Raw genomic sequence first — 26605 nt, forward strand, 5'->3', positions numbered from 1 at the left:
TTTGCATGGTTGTATAACATTATGTATTATACTTCATATGCATGACTAATCGATGATCAGACATTTCCTGATGACGAATACAGGCAAGTAGAAGTACAAATAATGTACAATACTCTTTATTCCTCTTGATCATCTTCTTCTTCGTCTCCAACATCACCAGCGTCGTCATCTGCATTTGCGTTGTCCTGTGGCAGTGAGACGTAATCGTTCAATCTGTGAAATTCGTGGGAATAGGTCAGATAACGGTCTTGACGACTTAGCATGGCTGAAAAAGACACTTGGACTTACAGCCTGACAAACGGTCGCATGACTACCAATACATCGTACAGCTGCTCTTGGAAGTCCTTCGCAATGACCTGTTCGTCCGTGAAGCTGAAGAATAGTCCCGAAACATTGTCAGCGCAAGCTCCCAGTCTGCTGAACCATACTAGGCTCGATTGCGTTTGCTGAAATAGTTACGAGGATGGATACGAGATTGAGAACGAGAATGAAGTTGAGATTCGTTTGAATGGCAGATAAACTCACTGGTGGACCACAGCTATACTGCGCAACTTCAAAAGATCAATATCCTTATGATCCTTCTCTACCCCCTTCGGAGCCACTTTGAGGGCATCATCATTCCCAAACACATTCTGTCTTTTCCCCTTCTTATCCTTCGCCTCTCCGAATAACCGCACGAAGTCTGGCGCACTGATACAATCTCTGAACTGTTGAGGGCTGGCGAGCAGACGATGGCGTATAAGGGCTAATTCGTCTTTACCGGGTTGCCACACCCCACACGCTAGTAGACTTTTATTGTTGGGCGAGATGGATAAGTGGTATGCTGCCCAGATGCCTTTGCGCCCGCCTCGAGAGGTGGACATGGAGAAATTGCGTTTGTACGGTGTTTTGTCAGATGAGAATCGTACGTCCCGATATATCCGGTGCTGCCATCCACGATGCACGTTTCATTGGTCAGCTGCATTGATTCGCAGCATGCCCATAGCGATTGCTTGCCGGTAGCAAGCGTGAGAGAGGAGATTGAGACTGACTCACGATAATATCCTTCGGAGGTAAAATGGGCACCTCGTCATCTGCTTCATGGAATTTAAGCTGGACAGTCCCGACGAAGGCTTTCCACTCGTTCTCCGCTTGGCGGAATGCAGGCTCGTGCGAACGGAACCACTCGCGATCGTTCCTTTCGGGGATCTGCAAATTCTTGAGGAAGTTCAAGGTGTTCTGAGATATCCTTCCGGGAGGCACTACGCATAAAGGCGGCAATCCCTCGGTCAGTACATATTGTATCATGAAGGATGCATCGGCGGTGATGTCTATGTTCGACTGATACATCGAAAGTAGAACTCACCTTGACCTGTTTTGGGCGCAGGATATATCCTTCCGGCAATCTCTTGACCCTCTTCCAACTCGATCTCCTCGTCTTCATCATCTTCATCTTCGTCCTCGTACCCTTCTATCCTAGTGTGCGATTTATCACGGTTCTGCTTGTGCGTATGCGTGTGCGTGTGCGGAGATTTATGCAATTTGGCTTTCTTGGCAGACTTTGTGTTCCCACTACTCGAGATCGATTTCCTTTTCTTGGTCTTGGATTTCGGTTCATCCAGGAAATCCGAATCGATTGACCCATCTTCGTCCTCTGAATCATCATCGATTGGCTCGTCGACCTCAGCTTCGTCCTCTGAAGAAGCTACGAAATCGTCTTCAGACCCTTCGTCCTCCGTTGAAGAAGGTTCAGATTCAGTCAGTCCCGTGGGAGAGTCTTCATCGTCCTCGTCGTTCTGTTGTATCCTGGTTGAAGGTTTGGCTGTGGTTTTAGCCTTTCCTTTCGGCTTGGCCTTGCCTTTGGTTTTCGAGAAGTACGGCGAAGTCTTAGCTGACTTCTCTATCCATTTTCCTCCCTTCTTCGTCGGTGTGGCAGCCGACCTGGCGGAGTTTCGTAGAGGCGTCGAGGTATTTGGTTTCTTTGCTGAGCGTGACGGGGTGGACTTGGCGGAAGCTGCTGCTGAGATTCTGGGAGAGCTGCGAGCTCCCGTCGGAGTAGACATCGATTTGGCTTTAGCCATTGCTAAAATGTCACAGGTCTCCTGTTCTGTCGCTTGAGCTTCCTCTCGGCGTGAGTGTTGGAGATCTGCACAAGCTCTTCGTCGTCTGTCTCCTTCTTACGAGGTCGATCGGGTCCATCCTCGACCTCCACAACGCGTCTCAGCTGAACATTGACATGACGACATATTCAGCTTTCCCACGGTGATTTCATTGTTCATCCCGTGGTCGTCAGGCACGTTTCCACGTGGTCATTTTAGATATTTTCAAAGTTGAGCTTCTTGATCACTCGGCAAGAATGAGAGCTACAACATTTTCTGTTGACATATGGCCAATGGTCTATTTGTCAAAGCGCAACATATTCCTACTTGATTGCATTCACAGTGAGAGGTGATTCAACATGGCGTTCGTCGATAACAAAGCGTCTTCCTCGAAGACGAGTCAAGGCCAAGGACAAGGTCAAAGGCCCAAAGGCAGAGGCGGCAAGGGTAAACCAGCTCAACCTCGTTTGAAGTCGAATCAAGCCAAACGGAATAAAATCGATGAAGAGCTGAAAGAGCTACAAATCAAGGTCGATAGCTGGGTAAGCTTTGTCTCGCCCCTCGACTACATTCATGAGGTGTAGGATAACCCTTATGGCCTGACTTCTTCACAGATCCCGCCAGCAGAGATATCGGTCTTCAATGAATTGCCTCTATCGTCCCGAACGCTCAAGGGTAAGTCGAGCTCACAAAATTCATATGCATTTGCTACAATTATACCCTGCTGACACTGCCCATGCAGGTCTCAAATCTAGTCATTTCCTCAATCCTACACCGATCCAACAGCTTGCCATACCGCCCGCTCTGCGAGGTCAAGACCTATTAGGATCGGCCAAAACTGGATCCGGAAAGACATTAGCATTTCTCATACCGATGTTGGAAAGGCTCTACTTAGATAAATGGGGTCCAATGGACGGACTTGGTGCAGTGGTGATATCCCCAACCAGAGAATTGGCAGTGCAGACGTTCAATCAGCTTAGAGATATCGGAAAATACCACAACTTCTCTGCGGGATTGGTCATCGGTGGGAAACCCCTCAAAGAGGAACAGGAGCGTTTGGGAAGGATGAACATCTTGATTGCCACGCCCGGTAGACTGCTACAGCATCTGGATAGTACTGTTGGGTTCGAGTCGTCGGGAGTCAAAGTATTAGGTAAGTCCATCGATCCTGTCCCGGCTTAGGAATCCTCGGCTTGTGAATCTGAGCTGATTGATGTACAATACTGTAGTCTTGGATGAAGCGGACAGATTACTGGACTTAGGATTCTTACCTGCTCTGAGAGCGATTATCGGTCACTTCTCCCCCGGAACACAATTGCCCGGCACAAAACCGAATTGCCAGACACTGTTGTTTTCCGCCACGCAAACGAAAGATCTAGCTTCATTAGCCAAATTATCGCTTTACCAACCTGAATATATCAACTGTAATAAGGCGGGAGAAGAAGGCGTAGTACCATCAAATTTGGAGCAATTCTATGCTGTCGTTGGATTGGAGAGGAAGCTAGATACCCTGTGGGGATTCGTGAAAAGTCATCTCAAGATGAAGGGGATCGTGTTCGTTACTTCTGGTAAACAGGTGAGCCCTTTTTCCATAACAGACGCAAGTATGGCGCACTATATCGGTTGGGTGTACAACAATGTATTGATGTATTCTGTGCTGTGGAATAGGTCCGCTTTATTTTCGAGACATTCAGAAGACTACACCCGGGTCTTCCCTTGATGCATCTGCACGGTAAACAAAAACAGCCAACCCGTCTGTCGATCTTCCAAAAATACTCGACCTCTAAACACGCTTTATTGATCTGTACGGATGTAGCTGCTCGAGGATTAGATTTTCCCGCTGTCGACTGGGTGATTCAGCTTGATTGTCCGGACGATGTGGACACCTACATACACAGGATTGGAAGGACAGCAAGATATCAAGCTGGTGGACATGCTTTGACTTTCCTTTGTCCGTCAGAGGAGGAAGGGATGTTGAATCGGTGGAAAGAGAAAATGATCGAGGTGAAGAAGATCAAGATCAAGGAGAGCAAGATGGGTAATTTGAAACAGCAAATGCAGAATTTCGCTTTCCGAGAACCAGAAATCAAATACCTCGGCCAAAGGGTGAGTCACCCCTTCTTGCGCGGACACCAAATCATTTCCAAGCTGATAGCATGATATTGGAATCTGATAGGCATTTATAAGTTATATGAAGGCTGTGCATATCCAAAAGGATAAATCGGTCTTCAAGCTGTCTGATCTTCCCGCTGAAGCCTTCGCAGAAAGTATGGGACTGCCCGGTGCACCACAGATCAAATTCGCCGAGCAGAAAGCTGCGAAGGTTCGAGGTGGCACAAAGAAGGATGTAGAGCCAGAGGCAGAGGCAGTGGAGGAGATTGAAGAAAGGGCCGTGGTGGGAAGTGATGAGGAATCTGATGCGGAGAATGACGAAGATGAGGAAGGCGATGCCACGGAGAGCGAGGAGGACGAGGAGGGTCAAGATCTTGAAGACAGTGAAGAAAGCGAGGCTAGTGGAAGTGAAAGCGAGACGTCTTCTGTTGCTAAGGTATGTTGTGTCTATCTCGAAGAATTGCGATTAGAAAGCTGATTATCGTGAAATTAGCCTAATTCTGCTCCTGCCGTCCGAACGAAATACGACCGAATGTTTGAGCGGAAGAACCAATCTATCCTCACACCGCATTATACTGCGCTTGTCTCTCGTGAGGACGGCGAGGACGACGAAGATAACGATGATGTATTTACACTAGCACGGAAGGATCATGCCTTGTCAGGAGACGAAGGATCCGACGCGGACAATGATGAATTAGTCAAAGCTGTAGAAGGTAAAGCGGATACTTCCTCGAAGGCCGCTAGAGGAGACGCAGAACCATTGGTGTCGGTTGAAGATCTTTCGAAGAGGAAACAGAAAGCCCTAATTTCGAAGAAGAACAAACTGAAGAATGGTCCTCTAGGTGAAAAATTGATTTTCGACGAAGAGACTGGAGAATCGAGGAACTTCTACGAGACTGGTAAAGATCTGGAAAGTACTTTTGCGAATGAGCAGAAGAGGCAAGAGTTCTTGGCGGCGCAAAGGGAGAGGATGAAGATCGCGAACGAGGTTGATAAAGCCGTAGCGAGGGAGAAGAAGATGGAATTGAAGAGGAAGAGGAAAGAAAGGGAGAAGGAGGTGAGTTTGAGCTGTTTCAACCGTTTTTCTGCTCTTGGGTTTTCTTCAAGAAACTTATTCTGGTCCCTGAGATTATTCATTGACGATAAATTCGTTTTGTCTTGTCTCACAGGCCCGTCAAGAAATGATGAGTGATGATGAGGAAGGTGGACCCGTAGCGTACCTTGGAGGTGGAGATGATGATGGTGTGCCGTACTCGGATGACGAGAGGAGTATTATGAACGATTCTCCGTCACCTGAGCCGGAAAGGAGGGATAGTAAGAAGAGGAAGAACAAGTTCAAGAATGACGTTGACTCGGATGAGAACAAGGATAAGGGAGGTGCTTTGGAGGACGATGAAGCTTTGGCTTTGAGGTTGTTACAGAGTTCATCGTAGTCTGATGCAAATCAGCGTGTTGGACAGTACAATGTATGCATATCTGCTCGACGGGCCATTGCTCATGAGTATATTGATCTTTCGTTTGGACCTTGGCAGGCCTTCAGGTGCAGCAAGCGCCCATTTGTGAACCATGAAGAGTAAGCCGAGACATCATTCGGAATCACAGATCACATTGGGAATCGGTACTTCGATTATGCGACTGTTCGTGATTGCGTTTGCGTCTGCGTCAAATTGACTACATTGACATGATACAGATAAACTAATGGACTGACTATCGATGTCCTTTGAATTGTCATTGTAATACAACACGTCAGAAAAAGTTCCCCTCTTTTCTGTGACTTTGGTTCCTACAAGATGACAAGACATGGTATTCCACCTACTACGCTTCACCTAATCATCACTTTCATCTGACGAATCATCGCTTGACCCTTCATCTTGCCCCATCCCACTGGCAAGCCGCCTTCTTCCCACTCCACCTTCCACAAAGGCATTCGCATTCGGATTCCTGTTAGGCGCCGTAATATGATTGTTCATGTCGAAATTAAATTGTGAGAAATCATCCGCATCAAACCCATTCCCAATTCCATTACCACTTTCGCCCTCGCCGACACCAACAGCCATGTTGGTCAGATCGTCCAACGCATTAGTCGCAGCTTGATTATTCAGCATTTCCTGTTCATGGGTATTCTGATTGTATGCCAATTCGGCAGCTTGAGCGTCCGGTGTTCGAGGGACTTCGTCTAGTGCACTTTGATCCAGTGTATCTAGTTCCGCAGCTAAGAGCCGGGACATCTCATCTTCCATTTCGTTCTCGCCCACCAGTCCGCCTTGACCTTGATCGTCCCCTTCACCTCCTTCTCCGTCTCCTTCCCCCTCTGCGTCTGCATCTGCATCTGCATCTTCCTGATCATTGCCATCTTCGTCATCCTCATCATCGTCCCCGAACAAGTCATCTTCGTCCGAATAGGGTGCTGACGATCCTCTCTCGGCCGTCCGCTTCGCCATCGGCGTGCTTCCTTCACCGTCACCGTCACCTTCGACGTCCATCTCGTCCTCTTCTCCATCAGCATCGGCGTCGGCGTCGGCGTCTTCGTCCTCATTGTCCGCATCGTTTTGCGCTCCTGCTTCACCGGCTGCACTACCATCAATCGGATGGGCAGACTCGTCGCTTTTGCCAAGCTCATCTTGCAGTGTCTGCCTCGAGGCGATCTTAGCTTGGACATCAGCTTGTAAGCCTGAGATGGTCTCTTCAAATCGTTTCTGCGGACATGGCAATCAGTCAGCTCGACCTCCGCACATGGGCACGAAGAGAAAGAGCGGCATATGGTAAAGGGTGATTGTTACTTTTACTCACCATCATGATGGGATTACCACCAACGAAACCAGCTCGCTTCTTCTCAATAGCAGCTTCCAGGGCTTTGATCTCATTCGTGAATTGCTTGATCTTTGCGCGCTTCTCGATCGTCTCGTCGTCTTCTTCCGACTTGTCTCCCTCGTCTTCGTCATCGTCATCCGATCCGGAACGATCTTCATCTTCTGACCGTTCTGAGCCATCAGACTACATGACGGTGGACAGAGTTAGTCAATCAACCAGATATCACGTGCGAACGCAAGAACACTCACGCCTTCCATCTCTTCCATAAGCGCAGCAGCCAGCTCCCTAATCATCATTTTATACATTAGCTTCGCAAGCAGGATGACTCCGTTGATGCGATAAGACGTACTGATCGAGCGTCCCATCCTCTTCTTCACCGTCACCGTCCTCGTCCCCTTCCTCGCCACCTTCTCCGTCGTCACCCATGTCAGTCCCGTAATCGCCTTCCCAGTCTTCCATCTGAGAGGCAGTCACTGAGCCAGGATCATCGTATCCTCCTTCTCCGTATCCGAATTCCGATCCCGATTCTTGATTATACCAGTGGGTCGCGTTCGGATCATAATCTATATAGTACTGATCGGCCACTTCGGGATCCGGATGCATATCAATCAAGTCTGCAATCATGCAAAGTAGACCGATTAGTCATCGGTGAGTAGCCAAGTCCCCATGAGATGGATACGTTCACTCACCATAGCTGTGCTCTTCACTTTCTCCATCTTTCTTAAGGAGATCTTCGACTTGCTCTTCGACAACTTCGATAGCTCTTCTGCTCAGCCTTTTCCTGAACCGTCTTTTCCGCACATGTCGCATTGGCGGTGTTATACCATGAGGCCAAATGTATTCATCGATCTTGAGGGGAACGGACGTTATTTCATTTTCATCCTTGACCATTTTAGCATCTGGGTCAATGACCAGCATCTGAGATATATCGCCTATCTTGAACAGATGTCGATTATCGACCGTTTTCTGGGATTCTATTATATTGGGCAGATCCACCAGTTTGGCAGGATATAGGTTGTTGCTGAATTTGAATGAGGCTCGACGAGAATCTAATGTTCCATTTCTTCAATCAGTCTGAATGCAAGTCACTCTGATAGTCGATGAGGACCTTAAGGGGTCAGAGATTGCAAGCTGTAAGTCACGCACCTAAAAACTTGAACTCTACATTTTCGAGATCCTTCCCTTTGCCTTTGATCATCTCCCTCAACCCAATAGGTATCCCATGCTTGGCATTACCCTCGGCGATGTCTTTCGGAACACGAAGTATGAAGTGTTCTTCGAAATTTATCGGATCATCCGGATTCTCATCTAATTCTCTATCATATTCGCCCAGGAAAGAATTGAATCTCCCATTACTGCTTTCTCCAGCATTACCTTTCGATAGCTTGTTGAAACTCAACTTCAATTTCGTTTTCATCTGATTGGCTTTTTCACCTTCTGCAACGGCCCTCTCTGATATTCTCGTGGAAGATCTCATCCCTCCGCCTCCTCTTGAGCCTCTTGAACCCCTCCCGCCCCTTGATCCCCTACCTCTCCCTCGGCCGCGACCTCTGCCTCTCGATCCTCTCCCGCTAGTCGGGATCTCGGGAGCATGCGTAAAGCCATTTGTTGCGCCTGGGGCAGAGTAGCTGGTGCTTTCTGCTATGGGTGGTAACGCTGAAGAATAATCTGCTGACCATGGCGTCTCGGCTGAAGCTGAAAAGGGCGTAGAATTGTATGTTGAAGGTCCAGCTTGAGAGGACGGATCGTATTCCATCCTGTTCGGTGGATGTGTCTGAGCTAGTGCGTCGACACAGAAGGCGACTACTATAGGCCTGACTGTCGGCTGTCTGTCCCCTGTTTTATGAGCCCTGGTCGACCATGTATATTGATGGATTCAAGCAAGATGCTCAAGGATCTACCGGTATTTAGGCGAGTAGCTTGTCAACATCACATCCCTCCACTTTTAAGAGCGAGTGGTATTTGATCCCGTCGTCATCAGTGCCAGCTCTCCGCCTATATACTCCGGGTCCATCCTTCCGTCAGTCTTTCTACCAGGATGACCCTCTGACCCCTTGGAAAAAAGCACTCCGAGGCAAGCATCGCGTTCTAAGAACGCAACTCGAACAATATGGACGATACAAGAAGCTCACACCGTTCCGAGGAGGGAGATAGGCCAGACCGAAGTCGCGATCGAAATCGTGATAGGGACGAAGACAGGCATCATTCTCGCTCGGAACGTCGAGAACGCGATGATGACCGCAACAGACGCGACATAGACAGGGACCGGAACAGAGATCGCGATAGAGACAGAGATAGAGATAGAGATAGACATAGGAGTCACCGTGACAGAGACAGGTGAATATACTTTTCTGATCAGAGCGAGAATTCTTCTCAGCAACAGTTCGTTCTAAGCAATTAGTACACCTCCTTTGTCCTTTGTATTACGGACCAAGCTGACATCCGCAAGTCGTTCTCGCTCACGATCGCGATCTCCTTCTCGCCGGCATCGCGAAGATAAAGAAGACAAATCAAGGTCGCACAGAAGCTCGAAACATAGGCGAAGGCGATCGACCTCGCGCTCAAGTTCGTCAAGCTCTGAGTCATCAAGCGGCGAAAGCGATAGCGAAGATGAGAGACGACGAAGGAGAAAGAGAAAGGAGAAGGAACGTAGGAGAGAAAAGGAAGATAAGGAGGTCAGCATAAGCTCCAGAAGCTAATTTGCGTTGGGACTGGGACAAGGCTGATCTTCGCAATTCATTAGGAACGAAGACGTAGGAAGGAGAAGAAGAAAGCCAAGAAAGAAAAAGTGAGTATTGCAGCTCTGTACACATGCTGGCAGTAGTACATGCTGATACTTTGAATCATCCAGAAGAGGAAAGGCACAGCTTCTTCCACTGCCCAATGGGGACAATATGGTCTGATTTCTGAGATCGAGTGAGCGCTGCAATGCTTTTTCGCAGGATTTGATGACGCTTGTGCTGATTATCATCGTCCGCAGTCTGCCCAAGAAGGACTCTGTATGTAATTGCTCAGAGACAGGATCTTGCTATTTGGGGTTTTCATTGACGAATCCTTACTCGTTTGATTGCAGGAATTCCGAGCTTGGCTAGTAGAAGAACGAAAGATCAATCCTGAGACCATCTCGAAAGAGCGCACCAAGAAAGAGTTCGCTGTTTTTGTTGAGGATTACAATACCGGTCAGTATTTTCCTGGCAGTCTCGCTCCAGGCGCTACCCATCATATCCTAGCTGACTATTATCGTACTCACAAACAGCGACTTTGCCGCATGAAAAGGTCAGTGATAGAACGCCTCCGAGCGAATCTAACTACCATCAGGCATGTGGATGGCGGACTCTGGTAGCTGATTACTTCTGTTACCTGTTGATAGTATTACGACATGGCCAAATTCGAGCTCAAGATGAACATGATCCGTTCAGGCCAAACATTACCTGATGAAAGCGGCGGATACGATCCATTGGCGGATATGAAAGCGCATAGCTCTAGTCTCAGAGTAAGTTCTCATTGATCAATCCCCTTGTTCCTTCGTTCCCGCAGACATCCCAACACGGACTCCCTTGTACCTCTCTCATTGCTCCACAAGCCAAAATACTCGGTTTCCTTAGAGCCGCTCTAGGCCGGATTGCCACCGACGGGTCCAGCAGAGAGCACATGACAACTGACCTGCCGTTATACAATTTTCTAGTCGTCGGCACCGAAAGAACAAGACTCATTCTTGTCTAAAGAGAAGATAGCGGAACTGCGACGAGTCGAGGCTGAGCGTACTGAAATTGCTAAACGACGACAAATGGGTCTGGACGTCAACAAGAATCTGGGCGTTAGAATGGAAGATGTCATCTAGTTTACTTCCGAGCTTCCGAAGGAATCAGTGTCGGGTGATGGGACCGAGTCTCTTGGCTGGAATTTGAGCTAGTGTACATAATGCAATATCATGCAATATTCATATTCATATCCATACCTCACATTCTCTGATAGCTTGCTACGGGATGCCACGGTACAGAGTGATTCGGTATGCGGAAATTGCCTAGTTGATACTTTTAGCAGAGACGTTTCCGCTGGAACAGCCAATGGGCCCTGAATGTTAGTAATTGCTAGTGAATCTTCGTGACCAAATAAAAGGCATTTGTCCTCATTGGGAAGTACGTACAAACATGTGTTCTACCGAATGACCCCGCTGGCTAGGGGCTGGCATGTGGAGCAGAACTCGTCCTTGGCCTCGTGAAAGATTCTGGTGACTGACTTACCACTCTGCTCCGCACGCTCACGCCCTGTTCCTCAATTCCTCGAGACTCCGGTCCAGCAAGCATGAAAAATGGTAGAGCCTGTGTTTGAGGAAGACACACCATGTCAATTAAAGGGTGCCTGTATGATTTCTTTCAGCCTTGGCGTCAGGAGAAGTTTGGGAAGAAAAAAAGGAACATTAGAAAACAACGAACAGAGCTGGAATCTATGCGCCGCACATGTGTATACAGTCCCAGTATGTGGTGATAAGATCTGCTCATGGCAGTATGATTTTATCATCTGATTGTGTATTTGTGCATTTACCGTTCTTGGATCGTCTCTGAAGTCGTAAGCGCTGCGGCCCTTTTTCTGTCCACTTTGAAAGAGGAAAGAGAAAACCTAAGCCTAAGTTTAATCGTCATCGTAATCGTAATCGTAATCGTACTATCAGATTCAGTTTTTTTAGAGTGTGGCTTTTTTATCTCTTTTTTGCTTTTTTTCTTTTAGAAATGATAACGCAACTGATCTACCTACACGTATACGTACTTCACCGAACATCCAATCAGGGTCGGCCGTTTCGAAAGCTTGCTCGAGAGCTTGAGCTTGAGCTTGAGAAGCTGGACAAAAGAAGAGGCGTGATCGAGTCATGTGAGACATCAACTCTCAATTCAAATTCTGACGGTACTGTACAGGTGGACGCACGATCCCGCCAACGAAGCTAAAGCTAAAATCCTGCTTTTTATCTCTACCAAAATGAAGGAGGCTTGTGAAACATCTGTAAACTGAACCGACCTGACCTGACCTGATCTGAACTGATTTGACACTAACGCTAAGATCGACGAAAAGCCATTGGCGTATTTCGAACATTAGGTATACGGTATATCATTTTCATCTTCATACGCCATACACCATACATACATATATACAAGCTTCCTTCCCTCTCATCCATTAATCGATACTGACACTTGATAGTAATCATACTATTTTCCTATAATCCGGACGTGTTTACAAGGCGTATAATATTCTATAATCACTTTTCATTCTCGTTTTGCGCATATAATATATTCTGTAGTATACGGTATTCTAACGATAAGTAACGACCACGACTACGACAACGAGAAAACCAACGATAACGACGGACGATCATCTATCTATTTCATATTCCATACTGCTCCAGCGGATCCGGCCTAGACGACCCGACTCGACAAAGACCTGGGACCACAGACTCCAGACTTGGAAACCCAACCTTAAACCTCCTTTTCCAGGTCCATCGGCGAATACATCCAGAAAAAAAAAGCCAAAAGGTACTCCCAAGTACGTCAACCACAGCTAAAACGTAAGAAAAAACAAGAAAAGAAAAATAACGTAAGAGATTAGATTACGACGAGCACCACTCGACACACGCTCATTAATCAGGCTGATCCCGAAGAGGATAAGTTGACTGGATCAGTCTTCGTGCCGTGCGGTCCTTCGGCTATTTTGTAGTGTTATAGCGAGGCAAAACCTACTTAGTCTGATTTCGCAAGCTTGTGAAAGGCCCTTATCGATATCCACTTAGACACGTATCGATATCCACGAGACCTACGATTTTGTCCCGAGATTGGAGTACTGGAGTGTTTACTTTACTTTTACTGGCTTTTTTCAGTTTGAATTTCGGATTCGTCATCAGTAACAGAGAGAAAAAAGAAGCTTTTGACTTGACTTGGCAAACCAGAATTAGGTAAGTGTCTCTTCCACAGAATGCGTATGACTACCATCCCCCAGATTCCAGTGCTTGGTCAAAGTCGTATTCAGAAAAGGATGAGGAAGGGAACTTGATGGAGATTTCCGCCCTGTGAGAAGCTCGCTTGACCCATGATGCAGCTGTCGTGTTCGAGTGTGTTTAGAAACAGGAGGGAGCCTGATGAGTGGATGATTTATTGTTTGGACCCGCATACAACACAACACACGGGCAGACGACTCGATTCTACAATACATACATATATACTTACGGGCTGGTATGACAGTATTAGCAACCCATTCCCGCCGCCGGAACATATTTCTTCCTCATTTTCAACATACATGATATAATGGTCTCTCACCCGACAAACACAAACACGAGCACAATCACAGTCACGAACACGAATTCGAATTCGAATACAAGGAACAACAAGCGACAATACCCCTCGAACGAGAATGGTAACTCGCCTTTCTCGCATGTCGCACCATGTCCGTTACCATTACCTTCTATCTTCGCTTCTGCCCTACAACACCCTTATCCGTACCCCTACTCTCATGCGCATGCTCATCGGTACCATGACCCGTCCATCCGCAACCCTGACCGTGGCCGGGAACGCTCTCCAGGGGAGCGACATCCGCCACTGTATACTGCACCGCCGTTCACCAGTAATCCCTTATCGTACCCTCCGCCAGGGGCGATCGTTTCTCCCTCTTCCGCCACTCAGCCGTCTTTCACTTATCAACCTCATCAACATCGATTTCAACAGCAACAGCAAACACAGCCGCAAAGAGAGATCAAATTCATCTTTGAGACTGGGCGGAAAGAACCCAAAGCTAAAAAGTTCAAACCGCCCAAAGATGCAGCCAGGGGCAGCTCTACCGAGGGGAGGAAAATCTTAACTTCTAAAAGTGTGAAAGATCCTGTAAGTCGTTTCTTTCCTCTAACATACTCTCTTACTGCCAATCTCTGTGGCGTTTCACATATCTCATTTTCATCTTCGGCCTTCTGTTGATGCTCCAGTATGAAAGAACATCGCCGCCAATCGTAGACCAAAGCCAGCTCCGTTGAATTTCGACAAACCTCCCGCCAAACAGATGATGGGCCTGGATCATTCGACACATATGCCTTCGCCACCCCTAACAGCGGGTTTATTGCCCCACCGCGAATTGCCACAAGTATCAGACTACCCACCTTATGAAGACTATATAAGACCATCAGTGAATGTCGACTCGTATCGATTTCCAGTAGCAACAACACTACATCGCGGCAATACACACGGTCCAGCTCATCGTCAGCACGATACGAGGCCACCTACCATGTTAATGACCATGAATGTATCTCGCTCAGATCCATTCGAATCGCCGCCTCTGCCGATCGATGCTCCGATACCCAAAGCACCACTGCAAGCTTATACGCCCGTCTTTGAGGATGGAAATCGCTCGTTCCTGGACGACGATCCTGATGGGGAACACGAGATGGAGATTGATTTCGCTTATCAGCCTTCGACAGATGCCGTAGGCTTGGGATTGGGATTGGAGTTGGGTCTGCGCGTAGAGCTTGATGATGCTGAGAACAAGGAGATGATGGATTTCATACCCAGGAAACCATCTTTGACTTTCATGATGGATAGTGACAGTAGTGATAGAGATGTGGACGATGAGGTGGAAGTGGTGGCGACCCCATCAGAACGCAGAGGATTGATTGGGCTAGGTCTTTGAGATTAGAACTTGATTGAGCCTCAAGCGAAGGACACATAAGAGAAGTAAATACAGGTGATCCTAAATTGATATTGTGAGAGCGGAAATGCTTGCAAGGAGATCAGAAGAAATTATAGAGTGAACAACAAATAAAACATGATTAACGAAATGTATATGAAACTGTGCACCCTACTCCATGCAACGCTAGCAATGGGATTGTCAGGCACGCTTGATTAGATTATTTTGATCCGATGATGGCCAATCCGGGGTACCCATTTTAAGCTAGACCGCCGCCGGTTATCTCGGGCTAGCGTTATGAGTAGCGTGATTGTAGTAGAGGACAACGTGGTGATTACGTCTTTGTCAAGATAATGGATAACAAATTATGCTTGTGCACAGGACATCTCCTCCCATTCCATCAAACACTCAGCGCATAGTGGGGCATCCTCCTAGATTGGAGCTATAAGATGAACAAGGATCGCCCCGGACGTGCTCCAATCTTCCTCACATACATGAATGTTTAGGAGTCGGTGAAGGAAGAAACAAGTCATTAATACATGAGCAATCAACAGTACCACCAATCTAACGCTCGACCCGCTCCGAATCCAGGAATGATGGATGATGAGTACTGGGGAGTCTTCACCTCGAACTCCGATCAATATGAGATAGGTTCGCCTATAGGCTTCGGAGCCTCTTCAACGGTCTACGAAGCGATCTTCACCCCGCATCAGCCTGAGCTTCTCCATTTAACCGATACTATATCAACGGTCACACCTGCTGGGTCAGACACAAAGGATGATATTAATGGCAAGTCCAGCTTCACGGCGAAACCGAAACCGAAGCTCTCCATCAAAGTAACACATGGAATCCAAAGTCAGGACTCGCCGCCGCTCAAAGAAAGGATATGCGCAATCAAAGTGTCAACTTCGCATCCTGATGTCGAGCTTTTGAATCGAGAGATCAAGCTGTTAGGGCTGTGTAAACATCCAAATGTGCTCAGGTAAGTCTACATCAGACCGTTGTTCTTCATGAATAGATTTGAAGGCTCAAGACGATAATGGCTGGGAAATATACAGGATCTTGTCGACATTTACCCTACCTCCAGACCACCATAGAATATGCCTCGTCACCCCTCTTATACCCGGTGGATCTTTAGCTGGAATCATGAACTGGAGGTCCAGACTTTCCACCTCGCCCAGGAATCACCGATTAGGATTCCGCTTGGGCCGGACAAAGCGTCGGGAGGGAGAGGATGTAGATGAAGAAGTGGACCAGAACGGCAGGCTGAATGAGGAGGAGGTCAAGAGCGTCACAAAGCAGGTGTTGGACGGATTGGGCTATCTACATCAGAATGGCTTCTTGCATGTGAGTGGGATCCAGGCTAACCCATGGGGAAACAGCGAGGGCTCTCAAGTCGATGCTAATTTTCTGTGTGATCTTAGCGAGACATTAAAGCGGGAAATCTGCTGATTGATGGGGACGGTACGATACTCTTAGCCGATTTCGGCGTTGGAGGAGACCTCAACACGCCTCCTTCTCCCGTCAGAACGAGAAAAACGCAATTGGGAGTAGAAGACTTGAAATTTGATGGTGAGACGCCGTCAACGGCAAAGATACGGCAAAATGGTTCTGGTCTTGGGCCTGGAAAGGCGGATGAGAAAGGATTTGTGGGTGGAGAGGATCTGAAGAAGCGGAAAAGTTTCGTTGGAACGGTGAGTTTTACGTTCGAGCACGTCGTCCGTTTAATATTCCAGAAAATGTGTCTGATATGGTCAATGGTAGCCAAACTGGATGGCGCCTGAAGTGATACTAGGACGGAAGTACGATCAAAAGGCGGATATCTGGAGTCTGGGCATAACCCTACTCGGTGAGCACTTCATCTCGATCCCCCTTCACCAATGCGCTGATGTATAGGTGACTCTGACTGATGCACTTCTTCGGTGAACGTAGAATTGGCGCATGGCTCCGTACCAGGCTCCAAGTATCAGACTAGCAAAGCCCTCTCGCATATTATCACTGAACCAGCACCCAGCCTTGACCGGTCAATTGGCTCGTTCACCAAGTTGATGAAGGAGTTCATCGATTTGTGCTTGAACAAGGATCCGACTATGAGGTGCTTTCCCCTTGCGCGCTGAACAGGTGGGCCAAGCTTATACAAATGAATTGATGCGATCTAGACCCACAGCAAAGACGCTCATGGACCATCACTGGCTGAAGAATGCAAAGAAGCCATCGTTCTTGGCTCAATCACTCCTCGGTAAGCTTCTTGTTGGTGATCACTGCTTTTGGAGTCTTCACTGAGCCAGCTGCTGGACCAGTAGCAGACGTACCGCCCCTGACCCAGCGTCAAGAATTACGTATGTCCCACTTGTCTTGCTGTCCTCAGTGCAGCCAACGGATAAGCGTATCTGACTGAGCTGATGAGGTACCGTGTATGATAGGCCGCGTACCCACCATGTCGTCAATGCTATCGCACACCTCATCATGGGACTTTGCTTCGAATACACCAAATCCATCACTGCCATCTTCGCCAATGAAATCTACCTTAAACATCCACCCGGCAAGATCACCTTCGATATCAAGTCACCTTGAATACTTCAGCTCTGTCGGACGATCTCATTCCAGGAATTCCAGCTTTTCCTTACAGCCACCCAGCCCTCGAGTCTCGCTGAAACAATGGGCCGATGACACTTACAATCACAATCACGGCGCTATCCATACCCATGGTTCCAGCTTGAGTCTGAGTCTGCGCGCAGGAGGCAGTGAAAGAGGTAGAAAGAGGAACAGCCTGATCTCGCACGACTCGATCAGACGAGGGAAAAGCGTCAATTTCGACAGTACTAATATCAAGAACAGCAAAAATGCCTTTATACCTTCGACCTCGCTTGAGGCTATACCTCATTCGGTCAATCCAGCACCAGATTCCTCTAACCCAAAGAATCAATCTGCTTTGGGGATGATGAGCCCTGTGATGGAGATAACTCGGTCGAAGGATTCGAATGTTGATCACTTGGACCTGAATTTACCGATGAGACGGCTAGGTATCTCCGATGCCAACGCCAGAACGCCGGACGTCAATATTTGCGGATTGTCCGAAAGCCCAGATGATGTCATTGATGTTCGCAGATCTTCAGAGATGACGCCGCTCAGGATGAATGAGAAAAGGCCCGTCGATGCTGGTGTAGTTGCGGATGGAGGGAAGAATCGACTTGCTGACGAGAGAGCAGGGGAGAACATTCCGGATACCAACAGCTTGCAAGGGGCTTTAGAGGTTAAGATAGTCAAAGACACATCGCTATCAACTAAGCAGCAGCCTGCGCCACCTTCACCACCTTCGGATCAGCAAGGAGGACAGGAGAACATGACAGTCACTGCGGAAGGAGGTACAATAGTGAGACATAACGCCCAAGCCGAAGTGGCAACCCAAGACAAAGATAAAAATAGGGAGACTCGGTCATCAGGCGGCAGTGAACAGGGACGAGATGCGTTGAGCCGAAAGATCAGCAAACCACAGTCTTCTGAGGCGTTGTCTGCCGTCAACGAAAAGATGAAAGAATTAGAATCCGATCTGAGGTCGAATCCGAGTAAGAGTAGACCTTGGCATAGTGTGCTTGCCAAAGTCACGAATAAAATGCGTATGTGGATGTTTCCCTTGACTTCTGTCCGAATCGTATTATTATGTTAGCGAACACGCTGACTAACTCCTTTGCATTGACAGACAAACGATAAATGCAGCTTGATCAGCTGAATCAAGACTCCCATCGGATTGTTCGGGTGTGGAAAACCCGGCGACAGTCTTCGCTACGTCTCACAGAGAGGGCAAGATCTCACAAGACGGCCTAACTAAAGGGCAAAGAAGCTTGAAGCTGAAGTGACGTTATTGCGAAATGTGCAATGAGGAATGACTACATGAGAATGAACGTCATTGTGATCTCAGTGACATCTCGCTAGCAAGCACAATAGGCCTCCCTTAGGCGGTCGGTCCAGTCCCCAATTTTGACCAACAGCCAAGAAATACGTATAGACCCGATTATAGAGTAGATGTAAATGATATGTTGTATAAAATAATGATTACGCTGTTGATATACGTTGTTTGCCTGTGTTGTGACTACAATCTTTTTGCTGGTCCCTTCACTTTTCTGCTTGCGATATAATTTGATTTTGCCTAGTATCAATGAGGATTCTCGGCATCAATATCATGTTCGTTGGAGGTCGAGATTTCATCAGAGTTATCGTAATTGTCAGAATCATCAGATTCATCAGAGCTGTCATCCTCCTCATCTTCATCGTAGCCCGGCTCATCGCCATTCTCATTATGCTGACCGAACCCATCTTTATTGCACCCAGCGTCAAGCGCGGCACCCTCTCTTGACATATTCGAACTCAGCAGAGCATGTGTCTCCTGGCTCTCTATCTCCCGCTCCTTGGTCCTATCAGGTATCGGTCGGGTATCCAACACCCACTTGTCATCGTTGCCCTGCCTACATGACTCGCAACCCGAATACTCTCTTCCTAGGAGAAATTTGATTTGAGCGCCATTATGCTGGTTGAACTGATTCGGATCTGTGGGCTCGTACCATCTACACGGCTCATCCGTCTCGGTCCTCACTTCGGACGCTAAGTGTCTTAACCTTTTCCTCTGCCTCGCTCGCACGTATTGACGGTATTTCGCACTGAATCGATTATCCGAATAATTCGCCCATGACGAGTCCGCGTTCTTCGCATTCTTCAGATCGGATTCCCATTTCCGCTCTCTGGCAGTTTGCCATTGTTTGGTCTCCTCTGATTCCGATGGCGTCGTATAATAATCACTATCATAGTCACTATCGTAATCGTAATCACTATCATAGTCACTATCGTAATCGTAATCACTATCATAGTCGTCATCATCTTCACGATGGCGCCGTGAGACACGATCGTATTTCTCATCCCCCCAAGAAGGACGAGGAAGGACTTTCTCGATTCCGTAAAACTCGATTCTGGTCCGTTTGTCCATTGCGGTCCATACATGGGTATGGTGGTAGTCCAGCCAAGATGGGACGCTGGCCTGGATCGAATTGCACAGGATCCGAAGCAGCGTATCTTCATCATAATTGAGTGAATGCTCTTCAATCATCGATGTCTTCCATTTCTTGTGCGGATCACAAGCTAGATCACCATTCGGATCCAGCGGACGATTTAACCGCCTTTCCTCCTCTGGCTGGATCTCGTCGATATCCTGAATATCACCGTTGGCGAGTACCCGATAAGGTTTCGAGCTGGATCCAGATTTGACAAGGCCAGTTGATGCCTGTTGAACTTTCATACATCCAAAAAGCACAAGGTCGTCCCTCCTCCTCCTCCTCCTCCTCCTTCTCCTTCTCCTTTGATTTCCCCTTATCCTTGCCCTTCTCTTCTGGAGCAGTATGTTTGCTCGAACCCGGATTTCCCGAAGTAGAAACGTCCAATAATTTCTGCTGCACAGAGTTGACCTTGTTCTTGGGTGTTGGCCACATCGCCTTGCAAACGTCCATCTCGTTCCTCACGACAATCCGGTTCCTTGTCCCCCAGACTATCCTGACTGGATCCATCAGCTCCGTATGTATAGTCACGCATCTTGGCAGCGTTCCGTCCGTGTAATGCTTGTATGGCAGATCCCGTATATTGAGGGTATCACAACTCTCATCTGCATATTCGCACCACTGTTTCGGTTTACAGGTTTGTAATAGCATCAATCTGAATGGTCGTATGTTATCGTTAAAATGCTGGACTATCCTCTCGTCCGCCCATGAATGGGCCATCAGACATGATCCAATGGTGATACCGCGCAAACCGGGTGTGATCAATATCGCAGGTCTGGTAGGTGGTGCTGCAGGATTGGTAGCGTGGTCCCTCTCCACAATGGCCTCTAATCTCTTGAAAGCTAGAATGGCTCTTTCGTACGATAATCGCTGTTTGAGGTAGATGGCCCTTTCGTCGTCGGAAGCGCGAGATTGGAATTCGGGGCGATAGGTGTCGGTAGTGTAGGGAATGATGGTTAGGCGTTCGAGGTATAGGAGACCGAGGAGCTTGGTGAGTCGCCAGTCGAAGTAGAACCATGATAGACGCGGCTTTGTCCATCGGGGGGGATAGATGTAGGGAAGATACGTTTCGATCCCGTCGAAGAATGCTCCGACGTCTCGTATGACTGCATTGCGGTATAAGATGGGGATTGTTTTCATAAGCATGGACTGCAATGTTTACGATGTAGGACGTAAGTCTTCGTCCACAACCATAAGCATAGTCAAAATCACGATCATGGAGTCGAGGTGTAGATTGAACGGACGGAAAATGTCTCACTCAATATCGGTGGGTGGATCATACGATACGACACATACCCTTGAGACCGTCATCAGATTCACCAGTGTAGGCTGAGGGACGAAGGCTCCTTCTTGTCCTTGCTCTTCACAAGATTCTATGATACGTGACCATATGCTTTTGGTGAATCGGCTACTTGCGCTGATACGGATAGTCCAGTCGTCCTCGGTCGGTGCAGCGTACCCATCGACATACCGGGCCCTCTTGACCGCTTGACGGGTGATCGGCGACATGATGTCCGACCTGTAGAAATGGAGCTTGTGTCAATACAGTGCTGATTAATCTCAACTCCATGACATAGAAGGGAACGAAAAGGCGATTCGTTCCTGCGAAAAAGGTCGAGAAAAGATACTGAAACTGAAATGTACGAGTACGATATCAAACGCGTGAGAGCTATGACGTAGTGAAGCGGCACCGTGCGCGTTTCCATGTCTTTGACCGTTTTGAACATTTCTCAGCTGAAGCCGCGACTATTTCACCTCATTCCTCATGTGCATTATGACCCAGTCACACTCACGTTCACGTCGTCTGCAATAGCAATTTTATCAAGCTGCAAGAAATCCGTCAAACGACGTGTAGTCAGACAAGTACGAACTGGATGAGGAAGGAATACATCCGCGCACGGACCCAAAGGCATTCATTGCCCGTCACCATCAAAAGCAACGGGTTGAAGCAGCATACTGAAGATGGACGATCAGTACAGTCAACCACTTACTGACACAGAACACTGATCCTTGATATCAGCTTTCTTTCTTCTCTCCATACGGCTTTGCTTACCATTTACAGTCCATCAATCGATCCCATGATCCCTTCCCCTGTTTGTGCAGACATGCCCACATTGTCAAGCTGAGCCTAGTAGCTCTAATGCCTCCTGAGTCCAACCCCTTTAGCTCGCTGAATATATTCGCAGTATCTCGTGATCATGCAGACACCTGCTGAAAGAATTAGCCCGAACTCACCTACAACTTCTCCATCACTGATCGCGATTCCACTTACACCCACACCTAGACGGCCTACAACCAAGCCTTTCAGACCACCTCCACCTATCGGCTCGATTCGACATGAATCCATCCCGCCTTCCCCTGCCAGTCAGCCACTCAACCATTCTCATCAGCCTAAATCGGCTCACGAGGTTTCTGCTTCAGCATGCGTTCGACCCATGCCTACCACTTCACATGCGTCCAAGCAGCGGGTCAGCTATCACCACATACAAAATGGTTCTCTCAACGTAGGTATACCACCATCTCGGGCTTTAAGCGTTGCTGCGTCCCGTGAACCATTGCCATCGCCAAAAGATTCCATCAGGACAGCGAACCCTTTTCCAATTTTACAACCGAGATTTCGAACCACCACATGCGGACCACTGGCACCCACCGCTCCTTCTCAACGCTTCAGCAGATCGTCGAGCGCGGTACCGACTCGACCGACATCCACCGCTCCTCTTTCGCGCTTACATGGATCGCCCAGCCCGGCACCACCTGTCAAGAGACTTGTGGACACCCCAGACTTCCCAGGCTATGAGGCGAGGAATGATCCCTTTTCCCGCTCCTACCTACCGAGTCCTTCACCAGAAAGACCTCCCACAGCGTCCACAGCTTCGAGTCTCTCGGATGGTATCGCAACATTGCGTCAAGGATCGGGACCAAGACCCGCTCACGAGATATTTTTGGAGAGTCAGAAAAAGAAGATCCCGGCAGGAGACAGGATACTGGCTGTCCTGCATGGTAAGCTCATTCTTTTCCGTATCGGACAGACCGGGAAGCTTGACGTCCACTCATCCTGATGCATAGAATTCAGGAATGAAAATACACTATACCACACCCAAAGCGACACCAGATACAAGCAGATTGAGGACAAGCTCACGAGAGTGCTTGAGGGATTCGGCGAGCTGAAGGAAAATCACAGGACACTGCGAAATGATAACCTGGAGCTTCGTAACGATAATGAACGATTGCGAGAAGTTGTGGAATCGCTGAAAACAAGCTTAAATCCGTCCGCAACAGGTCAGGCGATCCAAGCGCTCGAATTGAAAAGTGAGTCCATCATGACGGTGTGTCTTGTCGTTATCAATTGAACCGCTGATCCAATCGCCCGAAGTCAACGATATGGAAGATGGCATGAAATCTATGCACAGCAAGCTTGACAATCTACCTGTGCTCCTGACGACTCAGTTATCGACTATCGCTTCCGGACCAGCATCCGCCAATACAGAAGTGAGGGACTCTATTCAAAATGGGTGATCTTTCACTGATACCCTTGCAGGCTCTGTCCAGGCTGCTTACTCACGTCACCTCTAAGCTGGATGCGGTGGATCGATTGACGGTGGCACTGAAATCGCTAAAAGATCTGCCGGACGCTGTCAGAGAGTTTGCCGCGTGCAAATCTGCCCTCGACACTCTGTCGATCAAGGTGAAAGACCTCGCATCTCAAGCCGGATCTCAATCGCACGCATCTCCGGATGGACCGGGCCGCCCTTCGACCTTGCTTTCCACACCACAGTCGCCCAATTTTCTAGCATTACCTGTTATGAATGCGCGTAACGCGCTCAAGACCAGCGAACAGCGTGTCGTGGCTGTCCAATCGGACCTGAAAGATGCCAGCGCAGAAACAGCAGTGTATATGCCGCCATCAAGAGCTCAAACGCCGTCTGGAGTGGAAAACTTGGAGGCTTTAGCCACAACCGCCTCTAGTCAAGAACGCCTTGTGGAGACTTTCCAAAACATGCCCGAGTCTCAGAATGTTAATACTAGCTCTTTCGGAATGGCGGAATTCGAAGGCTTGAACCCCACTTCGACAACCTTTGCTGCTCTACATGCCGGTGCTGAGTCATTCTCTCCGCCAGATTCCCTGCCTCACGTACACGAGCGACCCGCCTCTGCACTTTTCTCGCCTGAGTTCTACACACCTCCTTTACTATCCTCTTCTCCTGCTCGCAATTTGGCCCCATTATCACCCTTCTCTCTGCCGAAGGCTGAACCCAGGGGCGAATCAATGTTCGATCAAAAGAGCATAATTGACAAGGACAATACGCCCGGAACTGCTTCATCGAGCCAGACGAGGTCATCAAAAAGAGCGAAAATTTCGCCTTCTCTGGATCCCTCTGATCGGCCCGTCACACGATCTATGTCGAATTCTCACAGGCATCCTATCAAATGGAGTCCTCACTCCCATGCACCCAAGCTTTCTCCTCCTATCGATCCTTCAGCGCCCACAAATCATAGCTCGACAGCTACTTTGGCAGGATCATCAACAGATCACGCTATCGTGATTTCCAGCGCATCTCCATCGCCGCCATCTAAGGGACGGAAGCTTACCAAGAAGGTCGGAGTCGGCAGATCCACAACGAATCTCAAATCTACCAGGCAGTCGCTGTCATCGTCCAAAACAATTCCTCGGCAGTTTAGATCATCGACAGGAGCGGCGGGTCACTCGGTAGTGGAAGCTAAGAGGAAATACTCCATGAGGCAAGGATCCGCCAGAAAGCTGGTGGACAGCAAAGCCAAGGCTGCTCTGACCGAAAGAGCACAGGACAGAGGAATGACTTCGGTATCCACTCTTGGATCGGCCAATGGTCGCTCCAATGTCGCTGGGAAGGACTCGGCATGGAAGGGAAAGAGGAAATGGAATGCGGCGCAAGATGAGTCAGACTCGGAATGACGATGGTCGGCAACGTTACAGAAATAACAGCTTCAGTCCGATAAGCTGTCCTTGTGTATTGTACGCCCTACATCTGCTCAACATGGCTCGTTTTGTAAATGTCTATTTCCGAATCATCATGTTATGTATATGTGAGTTATCACGCATGAGACCTCACAGTTTCGACTTTACCAGTGAATCTCGCCACGCAGCGTGTGACAATCAACATCAGCTGAAATACAAAAGTATAGAAAGCTCATGACTCGTCGCGATCCTAACTAACGATTCGAAGGCATACAATCAATATACATATTGAGGAAGCCAAGATTGGTTGACGTAAAGACACCCATTCCGTCGGGAAGCGATGCATACATCCTCAGACATTCGTACGGTACTTTCGTCAGAGCGCGATAAATCCCTTGTTTTCTTGGCACTAGTCTCGCTGGGAAAGCATGCATACAGTAAAGACGCCTGTTGTATCTGTCGATTACAGTATGTGAATCAGTGCGCCACAGTATATGCTTCGCAAGAAGTAGAAGTCGGACGAGTAGTAATTTTCTGCCGCTCATCTTCTCAGACTTCCTCCTTCGAGATGTACTCGGTACTGTACAAGCTATGCATGATCGCCGACAAACAGGAGAAATTGTCCATGCGGCGCCCCTCCCTGCCTTAACGGCCTTTTGGGTACTCAGGTAAAAAGATACGTCGTGACTTGCTTATATTTCATCTAGGTGTTCTGTATGTGGGCGTGGGTCTTGAAAAGCTGGGTTTAGCAGACGGAGGAAAAGGGGACAGATGGGAGAGACGGGAGAGACGGGAGAGACGGGAGAGACGGGAGAGACGGGAGAGATGGGAGAGATGGGAGAGATGGGAGAGATGGGAGAGATGGGAGAGATGGGAGAGATGGGAGAGAGGCGAGAGAGGTGAGAGGTGAGAAGGGGTAGGCGAGAGGGAAGAGGGGAGAAGCGAGGGGTGGAGCTGACGCAGAATAGGGGCAAGGGTTGACGGGGGACAGGATAGCGAAGAAGAACCCATGGTGACGCGAACGAAGCCAATCGAGGTTGGGATCGTGTCTGATTAGGCGAGATATAGTACAGGTCGTTCATGCAGAAGTTCGGCTGTAGCTGCTCCAAACCTTGTAGTTGACTGTGAGCCATTGCGAACTACAAATATGAGTAGATGGTGCTCAGTAGGATCGTCCGTTGCAAAGGCTCGTTCTGCGTGCGTAGCCAGTGATTGCAAAGACATTCTCGATGGTGGAAAAGAGGTACATTTAGACCGTCAGGTTATCAGATGGCCATGAGAGATTCCCACTCTAGGTGGCTAGCTCTGTATGTCTGTACCACGAGGGAATCACTGAAAGCTGGGTATGAGCACAACATCGTCTTCGTAGTGGTCAGAGGGTTGATCTCGACAGGGACGGTCAATCTCGATGTAATATACGAAATCTCTTGAATGAGCGCAAATGGCTCACCCCACTCCGACTTAAGCTGCTAATATATCTGGCGGGCTCGTCCTCCCCTCCGAAATTAAGTTATGAATCTTGTGTACAGGGTTGTCTGACATGTGAGGTGGGGAGAGATGCGAGTGCCGCCTCTGAGAGTGAAAGAGAAAGACTCTTGCGGAGGTCGATCCAGGTGTCTTGATAGGTTTGGCCGCTGATCATCCTCGCCTTCCAAGACTCCACTCCACCATGTGCGAAGCAAGAGATTCTAGGACAGCTATGATCCTGCTCATCCCGCCTATCCATGACAGACAGCGACCCTCGGTATGCCATTGTATGTACCATTGTATGTACGTACGTACAATGGATGCAACATTAATTAGTGCTTCGAAAACCACCTGAACCACAGGGCGGAGGTCGCCGCGCGCGCGTAGCCTTCAGTGGCACTCTGTTTGGCGCAATGTGATTTGCATGATATATGGGTATTAGGGGTATGGAATGTATGTATGTATAATTGCGATGTCTATATCTATGCTACTGCGAGTGTATA

At 48.3% G+C, this 26605-nt stretch overlaps 10 protein-coding genes across 10 annotated transcripts; 6 read left to right on the forward strand and 4 right to left on the reverse strand.

Moving 5' to 3' along the window:
• Positions 1-116: 116 nt before the first annotated feature.
• On the reverse strand, positions 117-2060 carry I303_107780 (uncharacterized protein; the record flags this gene model as incomplete). The annotated part of the gene is made up of 5 exons (XM_018411049.1): positions 117-213; positions 289-372; positions 526-926; positions 1036-1241; positions 1346-2060. The coding sequence occupies 5 exons, from the start codon at positions 2058-2060 to the stop codon at positions 117-119; spliced, it is 1503 nt and encodes a 500-aa protein (XP_018259717.1).
• A 377-nt stretch (positions 2061-2437) lies between these two features.
• Positions 2438-5623, forward strand: I303_107781 (uncharacterized protein; the record flags this gene model as incomplete). Its single annotated transcript, XM_018411050.1, has 8 exons — positions 2438-2620; positions 2693-2753; positions 2821-3231; positions 3308-3654; positions 3747-4184; positions 4255-4626; positions 4684-5247; positions 5360-5623. The coding sequence occupies 8 exons, from the start codon at positions 2438-2440 to the stop codon at positions 5621-5623; spliced, it is 2640 nt and encodes an 879-aa protein (XP_018259718.1).
• A 393-nt stretch (positions 5624-6016) lies between these two features.
• On the reverse strand, positions 6017-8757 carry I303_107782 (uncharacterized protein; the record flags this gene model as incomplete). The annotated part of the gene is made up of 6 exons (XM_018411051.1): positions 6017-6886; positions 6981-7184; positions 7250-7286; positions 7351-7615; positions 7691-8050; positions 8148-8757. The coding sequence occupies 6 exons, from the start codon at positions 8755-8757 to the stop codon at positions 6017-6019; spliced, it is 2346 nt and encodes a 781-aa protein (XP_018259719.1).
• A 354-nt stretch (positions 8758-9111) lies between these two features.
• I303_107783 (uncharacterized protein) lies at positions 9112-10842 on the forward strand (the record flags this gene model as incomplete). Its single annotated transcript, XM_065969663.1, has 9 exons — positions 9112-9338; positions 9541-9676; positions 9745-9789; positions 9853-9917; positions 9982-10000; positions 10075-10180; positions 10258-10277; positions 10372-10494; positions 10687-10842. 9 exons carry the CDS (start codon positions 9112-9114, stop codon positions 10840-10842), a joined length of 897 nt encoding a protein of 298 aa, XP_065825735.1.
• A 2449-nt stretch (positions 10843-13291) lies between these two features.
• Positions 13292-14660, forward strand: I303_107784 (uncharacterized protein; the record flags this gene model as incomplete). The annotated part of the gene is made up of 2 exons (XM_018411053.1): positions 13292-13864; positions 13971-14660. 2 exons carry the CDS (start codon positions 13292-13294, stop codon positions 14658-14660), a joined length of 1263 nt encoding a protein of 420 aa, XP_018259721.1.
• Positions 14661-15196: 536 nt separating this feature from the next.
• I303_107785 (uncharacterized protein) lies at positions 15197-18324 on the forward strand (the record flags this gene model as incomplete). The annotated part of the gene is made up of 8 exons (XM_018411054.2): positions 15197-15639; positions 15716-16004; positions 16082-16351; positions 16422-16506; positions 16590-16752; positions 16817-16896; positions 16961-16996; positions 17081-18324. The coding sequence occupies 8 exons, from the start codon at positions 15197-15199 to the stop codon at positions 18322-18324; spliced, it is 2610 nt and encodes an 869-aa protein (XP_018259722.2).
• Positions 18325-18810: 486 nt separating this feature from the next.
• I303_107786 (uncharacterized protein) lies at positions 18811-19755 on the reverse strand (the record flags this gene model as incomplete). Its single annotated transcript, XM_065969664.1, has 1 exon — positions 18811-19755. The coding sequence occupies one exon, from the start codon at positions 19753-19755 to the stop codon at positions 18811-18813; it is 945 nt and encodes a 314-aa protein (XP_065825736.1).
• Positions 19756-19925: 170 nt separating this feature from the next.
• Positions 19926-20258, forward strand: I303_107787 (uncharacterized protein; the record flags this gene model as incomplete). Its single annotated transcript, XM_065969665.1, has 1 exon — positions 19926-20258. One exon carries the CDS (start codon positions 19926-19928, stop codon positions 20256-20258), a length of 333 nt encoding a protein of 110 aa, XP_065825737.1.
• Positions 20259-20349: 91 nt separating this feature from the next.
• Positions 20350-21208, reverse strand: I303_107788 (uncharacterized protein; the record flags this gene model as incomplete). Its single annotated transcript, XM_065969666.1, has 3 exons — positions 20350-20354; positions 20443-20848; positions 20996-21208. 3 exons carry the CDS (start codon positions 21206-21208, stop codon positions 20350-20352), a joined length of 624 nt encoding a protein of 207 aa, XP_065825738.1.
• Positions 21209-21897: 689 nt separating this feature from the next.
• Positions 21898-24632, forward strand: I303_107789 (uncharacterized protein; the record flags this gene model as incomplete). Its single annotated transcript, XM_018411056.1, has 4 exons — positions 21898-22699; positions 22766-23008; positions 23073-23188; positions 23238-24632. The coding sequence occupies 4 exons, from the start codon at positions 21898-21900 to the stop codon at positions 24630-24632; spliced, it is 2556 nt and encodes an 851-aa protein (XP_018259724.1).
• Positions 24633-26605: the final 1973 nt, after the last annotated feature.

This window comes from Kwoniella dejecticola, chromosome 10 (genome assembly GCF_000512565.2).
Source record: "Kwoniella dejecticola CBS 10117 chromosome 10, complete sequence".
NCBI lineage: Eukaryota > Fungi > Basidiomycota > Tremellomycetes > Tremellales > Cryptococcaceae > Kwoniella > Kwoniella dejecticola.